General features: G+C 39.1%; 1 protein-coding gene across 3 annotated transcripts in view; it reads right to left on the bottom strand.

Moving 5' to 3' along the window:
- kcnj5 (potassium inwardly rectifying channel subfamily J member 5) overlaps positions 1-6,282 on the bottom strand; it is a 79,475-nt gene extending 73,193 nt beyond the window's left edge. For all 3 annotated transcript variants that reach the window (XM_039764070.1, XM_039764067.1, XM_039764068.1), the window contains exon 1: positions 6,123-6,282. In XM_039764070.1, the coding sequence (XP_039620004.1) occupies positions 6,123-6,172 (50 nt within the window). In that variant the 5' untranslated portion in view covers positions 6,173-6,282. The remainder of the gene's footprint in view (positions 1-6,122) is intronic.
- Between the last annotated feature and the right edge of the window lie 9,632 nt (positions 6,283-15,914).

The following is a 15,914-nucleotide window of genomic DNA, read 5'->3' as shown; positions in this document are numbered from 1 at the left end:
ATCTTTGGCACAATTGGTCAGGTCTAACCACATCTGCCACCTACAAACCTGTTATTATCTATCTATCTATCTATCTATCTATCTATCTATCTATCTATCTATCTATCTAGAATATTGATGGCTGCCTCATACCTTGTGTTCTACCCAGGTTTAGCTCTTCTTACTGCTGTGGTGGGCTCTGGCCCAGGCACTAGATTTGAAAATGGTTAAGCTCTTCTGGGTCATGTGCAGAAGCAGACAGTGCCAAGTTATTTCTTAGTAGAGAATGTCCAGCTATTACAGTGCTGCTTGAGGCTGATAAGAGGTGACACACTTGCTGTGTTGCTCTATTTGAGCACAATGCATACAGCATTTGCCGTTCTCTCTTATCAGTGAAGTGTGTTCCACTTTAAGGTTGACACAAACAAAATCTCTTTAATTCTGGTAGGTGCCAAGTGCGAGGAGACATGTGCTCCTGAAGTTATATTTCTGAAAACCAAATGTGATTCTCAAATTATTGCTTGAAATGGAAAACAGTGCAATTAATTAAGTAACAAAGCCTGGAGGATTATGTAGATATACAGAAACATAAGGTGCTCTGGTTTCCGTTTGGGTAGTTCATAGCCAGTATTTTCCTGAATAGCAGGTGGTTCTGAGTCTCTCACTTTACTTATTGTTCAAATCAATACAGCTATATTTTATCAGATGATAACAATGTCAGGGGTATCATAGTGATCTGATGATATATGATACAGACCAGATGCCAGCATCCCATTCTTTGATTAATGTTTTGTTGAATGTTCACTGGTTATTAGCAGTGGAGGGACATCTACGGTTAGTTAGGTAATGTCATTTTTATTTTAAAGACATCTGCATGCACATAGGGGAAAATTCAGGTGTAGCCCCCCTACAGTTTTCATACCATAAACACCACATATTTCAATGTAATAAAGTCAGATTTTTAACTTTTGTGAAACAAACTCTGTGAAGTAAAAGGAGTTTCCGAAATAAGTTGCTAGTGGTTCACTGAGACAACTGCTTCTGGCATTTCAACCGAGGGTCAACTCCCTTTGTGAAAGAAAATGGCTGTGCTGTGCATACTGAATGTTTATGTGTTTCAATTTATGTAATGAGGTGTATGTCTCATAAACAGTGTTGCATTAGTCATAGTGTACATGCTTACCAAATGTACTGGGCTTCTTTTAAAAGATATTTAAAGATAAATTCCTTCAGTGTGGTACAATGCCATAGCCTCTTCAAGTCCCATTCTGCACTGTGTTATTATATTCAGTCATAATTCATTTTTAACTGCTAAATTTAACATAGTGGTGGCATATGGAAGCTCCATTGACCCAGGACCTGTTTTCGTGGGGAGCTTGCATGTTAACATGTTACCTTAGGATCTGGGGAAAAAATTTGGAATTAACTTGCTTAGAGATCTTTATATAGACAACGTCTTTGCATCCTATGAACAATTACATTCCAAATTTAACATTCCAGCTACAAATTTCTTTCACTATCTTCAAATCAGGAACTTTGTTAAACAGAACCTTCCAGATTTTCCTCATCTTGCACCCTCATCCACGCTGGAAAAAATATTGCTCAATTTTGAGGAATTAGACTCCATCTCTACAATATATAAAATCATTTTACAATCCCTTCCTTTCAAAGATCCAAGAGGACACTGGGAAAATGACCTCTCAATTAATATATCAGAAAAGGAGTGGAAAGTAGCAATGCAGAGAATTCACTCGAGCTCCATATGCGCAAAGCATACAATTATACAACTCAAAATTATATATCGAGCACATCTGTCTCGACTAAAACTCTCCAAAATGTTTCCAGGGCATGATCCAACCTGCGAACGTTGCAACCAAGTCCCAGCCTCACTAGGTCACATGTTCTGGGCCTGCTCCAAATTAACATTATTCTGGATAAACATTTTTAATTACCTCTCAGACAGCCTTGGACTCACAATCCCTCCTAACCCATTAACAGCTGTGTTTGGGGTTCTTCCAGAGGGTCTTAAAGTGGAGAAAGACAAACAAACTGTGATTGCATTCACTACACTGTTGGCACGCAGACTTATTCTGATAAACTGGAAGAACCCAAACTCTCCTCTTTTAAGTCAGTGGGAAACTGATGTGTTATATTATTTGAAATTGGAAAAAATCAAATACTCAGTTAGAGGATCTGTGCAGAGTTTTTTCAAAACATGGCAGGATCTAATCAATAATATTTTAAAATAAGTTTATAAAGCACAGAGAACTTATTAATTTAGGTATTTTTACAAGCCTTAAATTTTACACCGTTTGGCTTGCTCTCTCTCTCAGGGTGGGGATCGATCTGTTCTTAACATAATTCTTTTTTTTTTGTAAAAACTTGATTGCTATGTATTGATTGTAATAAAATTAATAAAGGATCCATTTTTTAAAAAAGACAATATTTCTTTCCATTGCTACGCAGATGATACATAGATATATTTTCCATGGAAACAGATCAAAACAAATTCTCTTAAACCTTTATTGGAATGTCTGGAAATCATTCAGATTTGAATGTCATTAAGTCTAAATGAGAAAAAAACATTGATCACAGATTGTGAGTTTTGGACCTCCTGATCTTACTTGTGCTACAGAAATTAACCCTGGCCCCTTGAGAACTTAAATCTTGGTATGATTTTTGATTATGTCCTCAAATTTGATAAACAAATTAACTCCATTATTAAAGCCTGTTTCTGTCAGCTCAGGGTGTTAGCTAAAGTCAAGCCCATTTTTTCTGTACATGATTTTGAAACACTAATTAATGTGTTTGTCTTGTCTTCGCTTGACTTTTGTAGCTCATTATACGTTGGTGGAGTTAATCAGTCATCTCTTACTCGTCTTCAGCGAGCCCAGAACACTGCTGCTGGCTTCTAACAGACATTTGAGAACAGAATCACATCACACCAGTCTTAGCTTCTCTTCACTGGCATCCTGTTCGCTACAGGATTAAATTTAAAATGTTACTGTTTGTTTTTAAGTTCCTGAATGGTTTAGCCCCCTTCTATCTCACTGACCTCTTCTACCCTTACTCTCCTTCACGATCACTGAGGTACTCTGACCAGAAGTTACTAATTGTGCTGAGTTCTAGACGTTAGCTTAGAGGGGACTGTGCTTTTGCTGTAGCTGCCCCTAAGCTTTGGAATAGATGACCTTTTTATATTAAGTCAGTACCAACTTCGGTCACTTTTAAATCCCGCCTGAAAGTCAGTCTTTTTGCTTTAGCTTTTTAAATGTGTGTGTGATTTATATTATGATGCCCAGGCACATGCCACCCTAACCCCAACACAGACAGGCAGGACACAGGTTCAGCACGCAACACACACTTTTATTTACAGCTGGGGAGCACTTTTCTCTGCTCCCCACAGAATAACACTGTACATAAAGCACCAACAGTCCCTTTGTCACCATCTTCAGTCCTCCACACAGGCTTAGTCCTCTTCCTCCCAATTCTGGACGTTGGATGCTGGTGACTGGCCCCTTTTTATAAGGCACCCAGAAGGACTCCAGGTTCCCAATGAACTTCTTCCAGCAGCACTTCTGGATGTGGCGGAAGTGTTGCTAAATAGTACCCTACAAATGTCTATACGCCCCCTGGTGGTGGCCACAGGCCCCAACAGGTTTGAGTGTATATGCTCATGACCCATAGCCCTGTTGGAAACCAAGGAGGCTGCCTTCTGTCAGTCCATGGGAGAAACTGTCCTGGAAGTACTCTCTCCCATGGTCCATCCATAATCAGAGTGTCCCGACCGTCCACCACAATATATATATGCTGGGGGGGCAAGCCCCCCTGGCACCCTTGGCGCCCAACCCCCAGTTGCGGCTAGTTATGAAGAGGGGGGCTGAACGCAACCCAAGGAGACACGGTCGCTCCTCCAAAACCCCCTCGGTGATACAATGGGAAACAACTACAGCTTTTTTTTACCTCCTCTTTGCTCAATCAGCTGCTGGTTTGCGTGATCTGCATCTCGCACGGCGCTTCAAACATTTAAAAGTCTGTACAGCAGCTGTTCTACTCTTTGTCTTTTATTTCCGCCGCTGGCCGTGGTTAAATCTTTTGGCACAAAGTCTCATCTCGTAGGACATGAGTTCTTGATATAATTTAAGAATGGAATAAGAATCTGAAAATCTAACAACATCACATTAAAGTTCAATAAATTCTGAAAAGAAGGATACTAAACATATATATGTAGGTTTAAAATAAGCCAGATTTAAAGTGTGACATAAAAACATCACATAAAATTATTTAGGCTTAGGATTTTAAATATATAGAGTATATACTGCACATATTTGGTGTATTTATGGAAGCTGTATAGCACTTTGGTTGACTTCTGTTGTTTTTAAATGTGTTTTGTAAATAAAATTGACTTGACTTATTCATATTAGTTTTGATTTTCTACTGTATTCTGGCTTCCTCATACACCAACATGGTAAAGCATATTGGTTAGTCACTCTGTATTGGCTCAATATGGCAGCTTGAGTTCTGACGGCTCAGACGGTTGAGTTGTCATGCTCTCCCATGCTGTCCAAGTGTTAAATGCTCTTGAAAAATGCAGTTTAATATATAAAAAGTGCTACATGTGGCCAACAGGAATGTCAATTAAAAATAAAAGATGAGAGACCCTGTCCTTTAGGAGGCAACCTCTGAAATGGATTCAAGAGTTTATATTGACATAACATTTTCATCATCTAAGCAATGTGCAGAAGCAGTTAATAAGGAAAATAAAGTGTGGTTATATCATAAAAACTGTTGAGTATAAATTGAGGGATAATATGCTCAGAGTATATAATTTACTAGTGAGACTGAATCTGGAGTATTATGTGCAGTTCTGGTCATGGCAGCTCTTGAAGCTGTGCAGAGGAGAGCAACTAATTGCATCCCAGGACTCTGACAGACTCAGAGAAGTAAGCCGTTTTTGTCTCAAGCAGAGGAGAATACATGGCGACCTAATGCAGGTCCTCAAAAATCTCAAAGGTGTCCATAAAGTACATCCAGTGGAATTATCTCAGCTTAAGGATAAATCATGTAAATCAAGGACAATGTGGAAATTAAGATGAAGTGCATTTAAGACAGAAGCCAGGAAGCTCTTCTTTACGAAAACAGTTGTGGCGATACGAAATAAACTACAGAGTCAAGGAGTTAAACAGAAACTCTAACAACCTTTAAGAAGGATCTAAATAAGATGCTGAGACATGTAAGCTAATAGCTAAACAAATGAGCTTGACGGACTGAATGGTCTCTTGTCGTTTAGCATATCTCTTATATTTTATGTTTAATGCTCAAGTGACAACAGACACTGCAAAAGAAGTTGTGTTGCTTATATTTAGCGCAAAAAAAAAAAAAAGTCAAGGAACTAAATTGTGCTGCTGCAGGCCTGCACTCCAGGGACTTGGGTTTGATTTCTGAATCAGTATGTGCTTTTCTGTTTATTTCTCCCCAGCTTTGCATAAATGTTTTCCCTAACACTTCAGTTTCCATACTTGAGAAGTAATTCATTGGCAATTTGTAACTTGAAACAAGAGGAAGTACACAGTGCGTGTGAACTTAAATATTCCTCACAGTGGAGTGCTGTCCAGACGAGGTTCTACCTCATGCTGCTGAAATGGATTCCAGCTAATAATGACCATACAATAGACAAAAAATATGAAAAAAAAACGTAACTGAAAAGCACAATAAGATACTGGCAACCTTACAGCCCTGAGGATTATATACATTATCTAAATGTTTAATAGCAAAAGGAAAAACAAGAATTGCCTTCTGATTTAGAAGATGGTTGGAAGGAAAACTACAGCTACCTCTGCCCCCTCACCCATTGCATCTTCACCGCACCAGCTCAAGACTGTGAAAAAGAAAAGCTCAAAAAATGAAGCCTTTGAAAGAACTTGAAATGTCTAATGATTCCATATCATTAATGAGAGATTTGACAGAAATCTAGTGATATGATTAATCAACCAAGAAATCTGTTATAGCTGCACACACACACAAGGCACCTAAAAAGGCTAGCAAAAATGGTTGTCTCTTATTTCCTGCATCACACCCGAAATGGCTCACATTGGGCAAAATGTCATTATCATGCACAACATTTCATTTTTGATAGCACTGACCTGGGGTTTCCAGCGGTTGTCCTCTCTACGCGTCGTCCAAGTCCATTCATGGTGAATCAGAGGTTGGAAAAGTAGAGCTTCTCTGTGGGTTGTGATGGCTCCCTGATGCCTTCTTCCACTTGGCACATGGCTCTCTCCTATCAGAATGAGCGCCACTGCCCTCCAACTGGCTCTCTATATGTGTGAATGAGAGAGAGAGAGAGAGAGAGACATGGAGTGGGGGTGGAGGTGGAGAATGGAGGGCACAGATGCTGCTCTTTATGAACGAATGTCCTCTTTGTTCTTATTTAGAAGCAGTTGATAAGCATACATTGAAACATTTGATGTGTTCAAATTAAGTGTTTGTTTACGCAGTATTTCCAGGTCTCCCTTTGCCAGAATTATAAAGTGCTGTAACTTCTTTTCTCTAAAATCATATCATCTTTTTTATTCAAACTTTGTAAGCTTTTCAGATAAAGAAAAGCTTAAATATTACAGACTATATTTTACTATTATAGGTTGGAACATCTGCAGGAACTGATTGCAATTCAAAGTTTAATTCACATCCATTGCTGCAGAAATGTTGTAAGTCATTAACCTATTGTTCTATAGCACTGGAAATTACATTATTTTTCAGTTTTTGGTAACTCATTTTTTTTAGTGTCTGGCTGTTTACTTCTTAGTGCACTGCTTTATATATATATAAAGAATATACACATATATATACATACAGTACATATTAATAAGCATTGTACTTCTGCAATTATATTACATACAGTATATACAATCAAAGTGACTTTGATTTCCTTTGCGAAAATGATGTGAATGGGTGCTTCCTTACTCTAAGACATTTTGGTGCAGCCAAGATAAAAAGTGTTATATTTCTACATTTCTACATGTAGATATGTAGACTGGCCAGTAGGGGGGTATCTTGGGACACCAAAAACTTTGACAGAACCACTCAAATACCAGTCTTGGGTTCAAATCACCTTTTATTTGAAGTCTATACATTAGGTACACAAGTCACACACAAATCTTTCCGTCCTCTTTCTATTTTCCTTCAAACCTCCTCAAGCAAGTGTTTTTCTCCTTCTCCCCAAATGAGATGAGGAGATCCTTCTTATGCTGGAATCAGGAGTTTTACTGGTGTCACAACATTGTAGAAAGGAAGCACTTCCAGTTCAGGTTGAAGGTCCTCAAAGTACTACAGTTTCCAATATGGCCTGTGGAGGTATATGAAGGTGCAGCAGCCTAGGGATGCTGCCACCTATCGGAGGAAGCATACAGTTCTGGAAATCTTTCTCGTCTTTCAACCATTTTATAGTTCTGTTCAGAAAAGGAAATGCCATCCACTCTGACCATCAATTCAAAGTTGCCTATAATTGCAAAGTGTAAGGTATAGTTTTATATATATAGATATATAGTTACACACATGCACTTGGGAGACAGCTGAATGGCCTGAATGAAAGTAATTCAACAACAGAGCAGGGGGTGGTGGAGTGCACTAACTTTTTTTCTAGCTTTCCTGCAGGCCATTCACAAGAAATTCCACCTAACCCCGATGACACCACCTCTGGTTCCGGGCCCAATGACGTCACTTCCGGTCTCAAACCCAAGGATGGAGACCCTTCCAGCTCTGGCTCCTTTGAATGCATCACGTCTGGGTCCAAGGAGAAGGACCCTTCTGGTTCTGCCCTTGATGACCACATTTCCTGTTCTGGCCTTTAATGCCACCATCTTACCTGCATACCATCAGTTCCGTAATTGAACTCAAATCTATGCACATCAGTGGCATAACTTATACCCTTTTGCAGCTAGAGAACAATATATGGTTGGCTGCCCCTAACCTTTTTTCGACCTTTGTGTCTACTTATTGTTACAATATATATTATAAAAGTCATATGTGTGAGTATGGAATGGGGAGTAGAAAGGAACAAATTAGATGCAGTGCTCAAGCTCACCTGTTTGTTTCTTCCATCTCCAGCCAGGAAGAAGTCAAATCAGAACAAAATCCCTGGACTTTCTCCTTTACTGCCTCCAACCCCACACATTGTGATCTCTAGCTCTAAAGAATCCACATCACCTTCATCGTGGCATCAATCTTTGACCAAGGAGTAAGGAAGGTGCATAGGTGCTGCTGATTATCCTTTCTGAGTAGTTTCCCAGAAGGCAAAATACGAGTTGTGTCTTTTCTGAAGGATACATATTTTGGTGAGATAAGTTTTTTCCTTAAATGTATCAATATTAAAACTTTCTGGGTATACTTTTACAATAAACATAACACCTCTAACAGTGTCTGTGCAAATTATCTTTATGTGCTTTGGTATCCATCCACAGAACAATACCTTATAGGTTACAGGGATTGCTGATGAAAGAAAGAAAGAAAGAAAGAAAGAAAGAAAGAAAGAAATATTGTTCAAGTGTTCCAACAGCACAATGCTACTAAAATACAATCTTGTTAAACATCCTGTATATACTATATATGTGTCTCTCCATTTAAGTGTACACATATGTACAGAGTGCAGTATACATTATAGTGTAGTAAACATTTCTGGATTATCGTAGAATAATAAAAAGCCTTTGTTTTTTAACATTGTTCCTATGTTAACTATTATTTATATTATGCTGTAGTTAATTTTCAGTCTTTATGTGAATTCTTCAACTGAGTCTCTCATTTTTTTGGAGGCCATTTTCAGTGTTGGTATGTGGTGCCACCTTTAGGGTGTTGCTGAAAATAAACTGTAAATTTATTTAATGGCAATATTAGCATGAACTATTAGTGTAGGAGATCCTGTAGAGGAACAATTTAATAAAGCTTAGGAGTTACATTTTATTACTTTTTTTACAAAAACATACACACACATATAAAATATGAATAACTGTTTCCCTGAAATTCCTAGTTGTATCAGGTGACTGTTGATGCGTGTTGATACAGGATTCAACCTTTTTGACCTTTTTTACATTTTATTTATTACCGTTAGGAATTTTAATGCTTTAATTTGTTGCTGATTGATGTGAAGTGTGATCGCACACTTTAATTGAAAGTCTTTCTGTTGTGCATTAAATGGGGATCACCCAGCTGGTACCCCAGCCATTGTCTGGGTGTATGCTACAATTCTGTTGCTGTTCACAAAACCTGAGTGAGCACTGAGATGGAAGGACTGAGACACACACTGAATTATAGTTTATCCCAGGAATAAAATTTATTTCTGTAGCACATTTTTAGACAAGGCATGTAGCACAGAGTGTTTTAGAGGATGTTAAAGAAAAAAACTACAAGGAATAAAAAAAACCAGCATATTACTAAATGAGAATAAATCAATATGCACTGTAAAATTACATAAAAACACAGATTAAGATTTGGTAACCCCATGCAATGTGAAGGATAAACTTGCATTTAGTTGCGGTGATGTCTATACAGAGAGGAGTCTAAAATAGAACTAAAGTAAGTGACTGGTTTTCCAGTTTATGAAGGAAGATGGTAGGAAGGGGCTGGTCCAGGAGGACGGACACCGGAGATGACGTGAGTAATGGTAGGGTCATCAATTACGAGGGGCCTCATGTATAAACGGTGTGTACACACAAAAATGTTGCGTAAGAACGTTTCCGCATTCAAATCGCGATGTATAAAACCTAAAGTTGCCGTAAAGCCACGTACATTTCGATGGTACCACATACGCAAGCTCTCCACTCGGTTTTGCATACTGGCGGCACCCAGTGTCAAAGCAGTGTTACTGTTCCTGTGTGGTTACCCTTTCTTTTTCAGATCCACATACGTGACGTGGCTTTATAAATACACTGAAATTAACGGCATATTGTTTATTAGTTTAATGCATCTGATTGTAATTAACCTGTAACAGTATAATGGTCCATGGAATGGTCAAACTATTCCAAATACCATAGCTGCTTTAGCGTTGTTACTCTCACTGCACCTTCTTCTTCTCCTTTCAGCTGCTCCCGTTAAGGGTTGCCACAGCGGATCATGTTTTTCCATATTACTCTCACTGCACCATTCGGAGTATTTATATCACTGTATCTGAGTGGGGAATTAAAGACCTACAGAATCTGAAAAAGAGAATTATCAGTATACAGCATCAAGCACACACTGCCTCAGCCATGCTGTCTATTGAACTGCTTTCATACGGCAAATGTTTCAAAGCCTTTCCTGTACGGACCTCGCGGTTCAGAAACAGTTTCATCCCAAGAACTATAAACGCACTCAATCAATTGCTCCTAGTACAATCACCCCACTGTAAACTTGCACTACAGTTATAATATTGCACAACCTGTGCCACTTTATAAAGCACGTATTTACATATGATTATATCATTTTTAAGATGAAATGCAGCAAAATATGTTTATTACATTATACAGATAAAACTTTAACTTCATTTAAATAATCTATATTGGAGCCAATCCGTGCCAACACAGGGAGCAAGGCAGGAAACACACCCTGGGCAGGGCGCCAGCCCACCACAGTAATCTATATTGTTAATAATTAAACATGCCAGGACACGGTGCCAAAGTGCTAGCTAGGAGCTTGCGCTCCATTCACGGATTGTTCCTGACTCGCGTTGTATTCTTGCTGGTGCTGGCGCAACACTGGAAGGACAGATGGATAGAATAATTAAACACGTACTGCGAAGATATTTCAATGTTCCTTAAAAGTTTTGAAAAATCGTCGATCCAAGTTTACAGATGGCTTAACGTCTATTACAGAGCTAGTTGTGTGGTGATTGGGTATTTGGAGAAAGAAAAGTAAGGACAGGAATTGGAGGTTAGTACATTTGAAAGAGACAGTGCTGCTACAATAAAGTATTTCATTGAAGGTCGCACATGGCTCAGCAAGCATTTTCTGTGAGACATGAACAATCACTGCGCCACCGTGTTCCCATGTTTACTAACATGTTTTAACTCATATCATCATGAAAATAATATCACATATACATCTCAGTATTTTAATTATTCAGAGAACTGTAATAGCATGAATGTAATGGATTTTTGTGTCCTGTCGGAGGAAGAGAAAGCCTGGAAGCACGTAGTGATTCACACACACAGAGAACATAGCAGATCAAATACAAAAAAAAGCATTTAACATGCTACTTTAGTTACGATCAGATTTGAGAGACTAGTAAATTAAACGATTTTAAGATGAAGTTTATGATGCAGAAGTTGGGGAGGCTGTGTGGTGCTCCTTGGTTGCTGAGGGCCTGGAAATAGGGACCGTAGCCTAAGAAGAATGAGGTCCGGAGCGGTGGCCTGTTGGGAGCCATGGGACAGCAGGGACAGGTAGAAGACTATTGGCTGTGCCTGTCAGCAGGGCGTCTACTTTGCTGTAAGACCCTGTGTCGCGTAAGCAGAGGAGACATCACTTTTAAAGGGACGCACCAAGGTTTTCAAAGGACAGCTTCCTGCTTGGGAAGTTTAACCTCACTTTTATAGGATTATTTAATGGACATGTTTTAACCTCCACCGTCACTTGCTGCTAAGGAGTATTTATTTATTATTGGAGTTAGAGTACTGCCCTGTTTATCTGAACACTGTTTGTTTTTGGAATCGATTTTAATAAAAGCACTGAGCACTTTTTTGCACCTACCCCTTGCTGTATGTATGTGTCCTGAATTGCCTGGCTAATGTTTTTGTAATTCCAACTGGTGAGATACTGGAGGAAAAAACAAAACTCGCAGGGGCTTCAAGGCCAAATGACTGAAAGGTCCCCAACAGAGCATTCCATCAAACATAAATGTGCGTTAAGTAGGTCCTATTGTTTTTAACCTTTATCCTAGAAGATTCAATGCCATTTGAGTACCCACAATCCTTATAAAATCACAGGCTTTTCCTGTTAATCAATGTTGAAAAAGCCAAATTCAATCCATTGGGATTCAATATTGTATAATAATAAAATGTGAAAACTTCCCGGGGGTATATACGTTTTATAGACTCTGTATAACCATAGTACATCATGCAGTCATAGTCAAGTGGTTTAGCTGTTGTTTGACCAAATATTAGTAGGCTCATGACCTAATTGACTTTTATTGTGGTGTGATTGTTGGTGCCAGCAGTGGTGTTTAAAGCCCTCCTGAAATTTTCAAATATTGCAGTCTCTTAAGTTGACAAAAAATAGAGTGATAAGTAAAAACACAGATATATAATAAGTGGCAGTTCTGTGGGCAAGAAGATGTTGTTAATGAGAGTGGTCAGAGGAGAATGACCAGATCGATTCAAGCTAATGGAAAGACCTCAAATATTCAATGCTCTGCAGAAGGGCATCTCTGATTAGACCATGCACCACATCTTGAAGTGGATAGGCTACAGCAGCAGAAGGCCACAGAAGATTATACCCATGTAACCTAAGAAGTGGGAGATGAAGCTAGACCAGCAGTTCTCAAACCGTGGGGCGTGCCCCCGTGGGGGGGCGCTGAAGCTGTACAAGTGGGCGTTGAATAAATGAACAAGACATCAAAATTAATTTTTTACATTTTTATTTCAAATTTGAATTTGCAAGCATATAATCACAACAAATGCATTATAACTAAAATTAAAATAAAACATTTCTAAGGCATAGATCTAATGACTAATATGTGTCTGCTTTAAAGTACACAGCCTGTCCAAGTTTGGTTTGATATTTGAGACAGACACTTTGAGCTCCTTTTCTATTTGAAGTTTGTTTCTATGAAGAGCGGCGCCGCTGCTGCTGCTTTTATAGTCACGTATTTTCAATCCAGAAAGTTCGAGACGTATCGGTATCTGTCGCGAACATTCGGGTAACAGTAGATCAGGTGATAATGCGGTGCGACTGCACCACATTGGCAGCGTAGCCAATATTGCCAAATTGAGCTAAACAATTTACTGCGTATTGGGTTATTTTCATGATACAACTAACAGCGGTATAATATTTGTCAGATGAAAATACGTTCGTCTCGCGCAGATTGACTTCATTTTGACGTCCTCATTTACAAGATTTTTAAAAATTAAAATATACAGTACATCCAGAAAGTATTCACAGCGCATCACCTTTTCCACATTTTATGATGTTACAGCCTTATTCCAAAATGGATTAAATTCATTTTTTTCCTCGGAATTCTACACACAACAGCCCATAATGGCAACGTGAAAAAAGTTTACTTGAGGCTTTTTCAAATTTATTAAAAATAAAAAAAACTGAGAAATCACATGTACATAAGTATTCACAGCCTTTGCTCAATACTTTGTCGATGCACCTTTGGCAGCAATTACAGCCTCAAGTATTTTTGAATATCATGCCACAAGCTTGGCACACCTATCCTTGGCAAGTTTTGCCCATTCCTCTTTGCAGCACCTCTGAAGCTCCATCAGGTTGGATGGGAAGCATCGGTGCACAGCCATTTTAAGATCTCTCCAGAGATGTTCAATCAGATTCAAGTCTGGGCTCTGGCTGGGCCACTGAAAGACATTCACAGAGTTGTCCTGAAGCCACTCCTTTGATATCTTGGCTGTGTGCTTAGGGTCATTGTCCTGCTGAAAGATGAACCGTCAGCCCAGTCTGAGGTCAAGAGCACTCTGGAGCAAGTTTTCATCCAGGATGTCTCAGTACATTGCTGCAGTCATCTTTCCCTTTATCCCGATTAGTCTCCCAGCTCCTGCCGCTGAAAAACATCCCCACAGCATGATGCTGCCACTACCATGCTTCACTGTAGGGATGGTATTGGCCTGGTGATGAGCGATGCCTGGTTTCCTCCAAACGTGACGCCTGGCATTCACACCAAAGAATTCAATCTTTGTCTCATCAGACCAGAGAATTTTGTTTCTCATGGTCTGAGAGTCCTTCAGGTGCCTTTTGGCAAACTCCAGGCGGGTTGCCATGTGCCTTTTACTAAGGAGTGGCTTCCGTCTGGCCACTCTACCATACAGGCCTGATTGGTGGATTGCTGCAGAGATGGTTGTCCTTCTAGAAGTTTCTCCTCTCTGCACAGAGGACCTCTGGAGCTCTGATAGAGTGACCATCGTGTTCTTGGTTACCTACCTGACTAAGGCCCTTCTCCCCCGATCACTCAGTTTAGATGGCCGGCCAGCTCTAGTGGTGGTTTCGAACTTCTTCCACTTATGGATGATGGAGGCCACTGAACTCACTGGGACCTTCAAAGGAGCAGAAATGTTTCTGTAACCTTCCCCAGATTTGTGCCTTGAGACAATCCTGTCTCAGAGGTCTACAGACAATTCCTTTGACTTCATGCTTGGTTTGTGCTCTGACATGAACTGTCAACTGTGGGACCTTATATAGACAGGTGTGTGCCTTTCCAAATCATGTCCAATCAACTGAATTTAGCACAGGTGGACTCCAATCAAGCTGCAGAAACATCTCAAGGATGATCAGGGGAAACAGGATGCACCTGAGCTCAATTTGGAGCTTCAAGGCAAAGGCTGTGAATACTTATGTACATGTGCTTTCTCAATTTTTTTATTTTTAATAAATCTGCAAAATCCTCAAGTAAACTTTTTTCATGTTGTCATTATGGGGTGTTGTGTGTAGAATTCTGAGGAATAAAATGAATTTAATCCATTTTGGAATAAGGCTGTAACATAACAAAAGGTGGAAAAAGTGATGCGCTGTGAATACTTTCTGGATGCACTGTATTTAATTGTTATATAATCGTTACATAAAAAAATAATTAAATAAGAATAAATAATTTATTCTTTGTTTTTTGGATTAGAATTACTACCAAAATCCACGCAAGTCATTTTAACAGTTATTAAAGCACTTTAAAAAAAATAAATTGCAAATATTTCATCGAAGTTAGTTGAACACATGCAAATCTTATGGAAATAAAAATGATAGGATACTGCAACACCGCACGAGTATCATACCTTTGTTTGTTGTATAATGGGTTATTCTCATCTATTCTATATTATGCAGGGGGCGTAGAATTATTCCAGGTAGAAAAGAGGGAGCGTGAAATACGAAGGTTTGAAAACCGCTGAGCTAGACAATCACCTTAACTGAATGATTAAAATTTGCAAAAAAAAAAAGAGGTCCTTGCACTGATAAATCTCAGGTTTTGCTTTGATACGAGTTTAGTATAAACAGCACAAATCCATGGATCCATTTTTTCTTGAAGAAAAGGCACAGAACAGTGGACATGGTTTGGGGAAACATTAGCCACGTTAATATCAACCACTTGAATGTAACAACTTACCCTTATTACTGACCATGAGTATGGCTATGCCTCAAGACATGTATCACCTCAAGCTTGTCTCAGGAACATGATGGTGAATCCAGCTTATTTCAATGACATACCCAGCCGCAAGCTCTCAGTCCAATAGAGCACCCTGACATGAGGCTGAATTTAAGGTTGGCACCTTGAATGTGTGACTAAAGATCTCCAGGAACGGTGCGCTCTATGAAAGAATGGACAATACACTGGAGTATTTCTAACTCTCTACTCCTTTCTACATTGCACTTCTACACAATTTTTAATAATAGCAATTTCTTCTTCACCTGAATTATTGATTTACCAGTAACGGCGCAATGCACGATAATGTGCAGTGAATACACTTGACTTGAGCATTCCTAGTTTTCATCCTCTTTGTTTCTCTGTACGTTTAGCATTCATTTGTTCAGAGGTTGATGCGCTTGCTGCTTCCTGAGCAGCTTTTGTTTTCTTCACCCTAGCGGCCAGCTTCTTCTCTTTGGCATCTTTTCACGTTAAAATTGATTAAGTCAGTGTTTGTGTTGCAATAATTGATTATGTTTTCTTTAATTTTTCACTTAAGATGGCACTTAAGTCTTCAATCTGCCTCAAGAATGATTTAAAATATGAAAAGGTAGGGGAAGTG

Source organism: Polypterus senegalus, chromosome 9 (assembly GCF_016835505.1).
Source record: "Polypterus senegalus isolate Bchr_013 chromosome 9, ASM1683550v1, whole genome shotgun sequence".
NCBI classification, from domain to species: Eukaryota; Metazoa; Chordata; class Cladistia; order Polypteriformes; family Polypteridae; genus Polypterus; species Polypterus senegalus.
The sequence above is the reverse complement of the archived record's forward strand: the minus strand, read 5'-3'. Positions and strand labels throughout refer to the sequence as shown.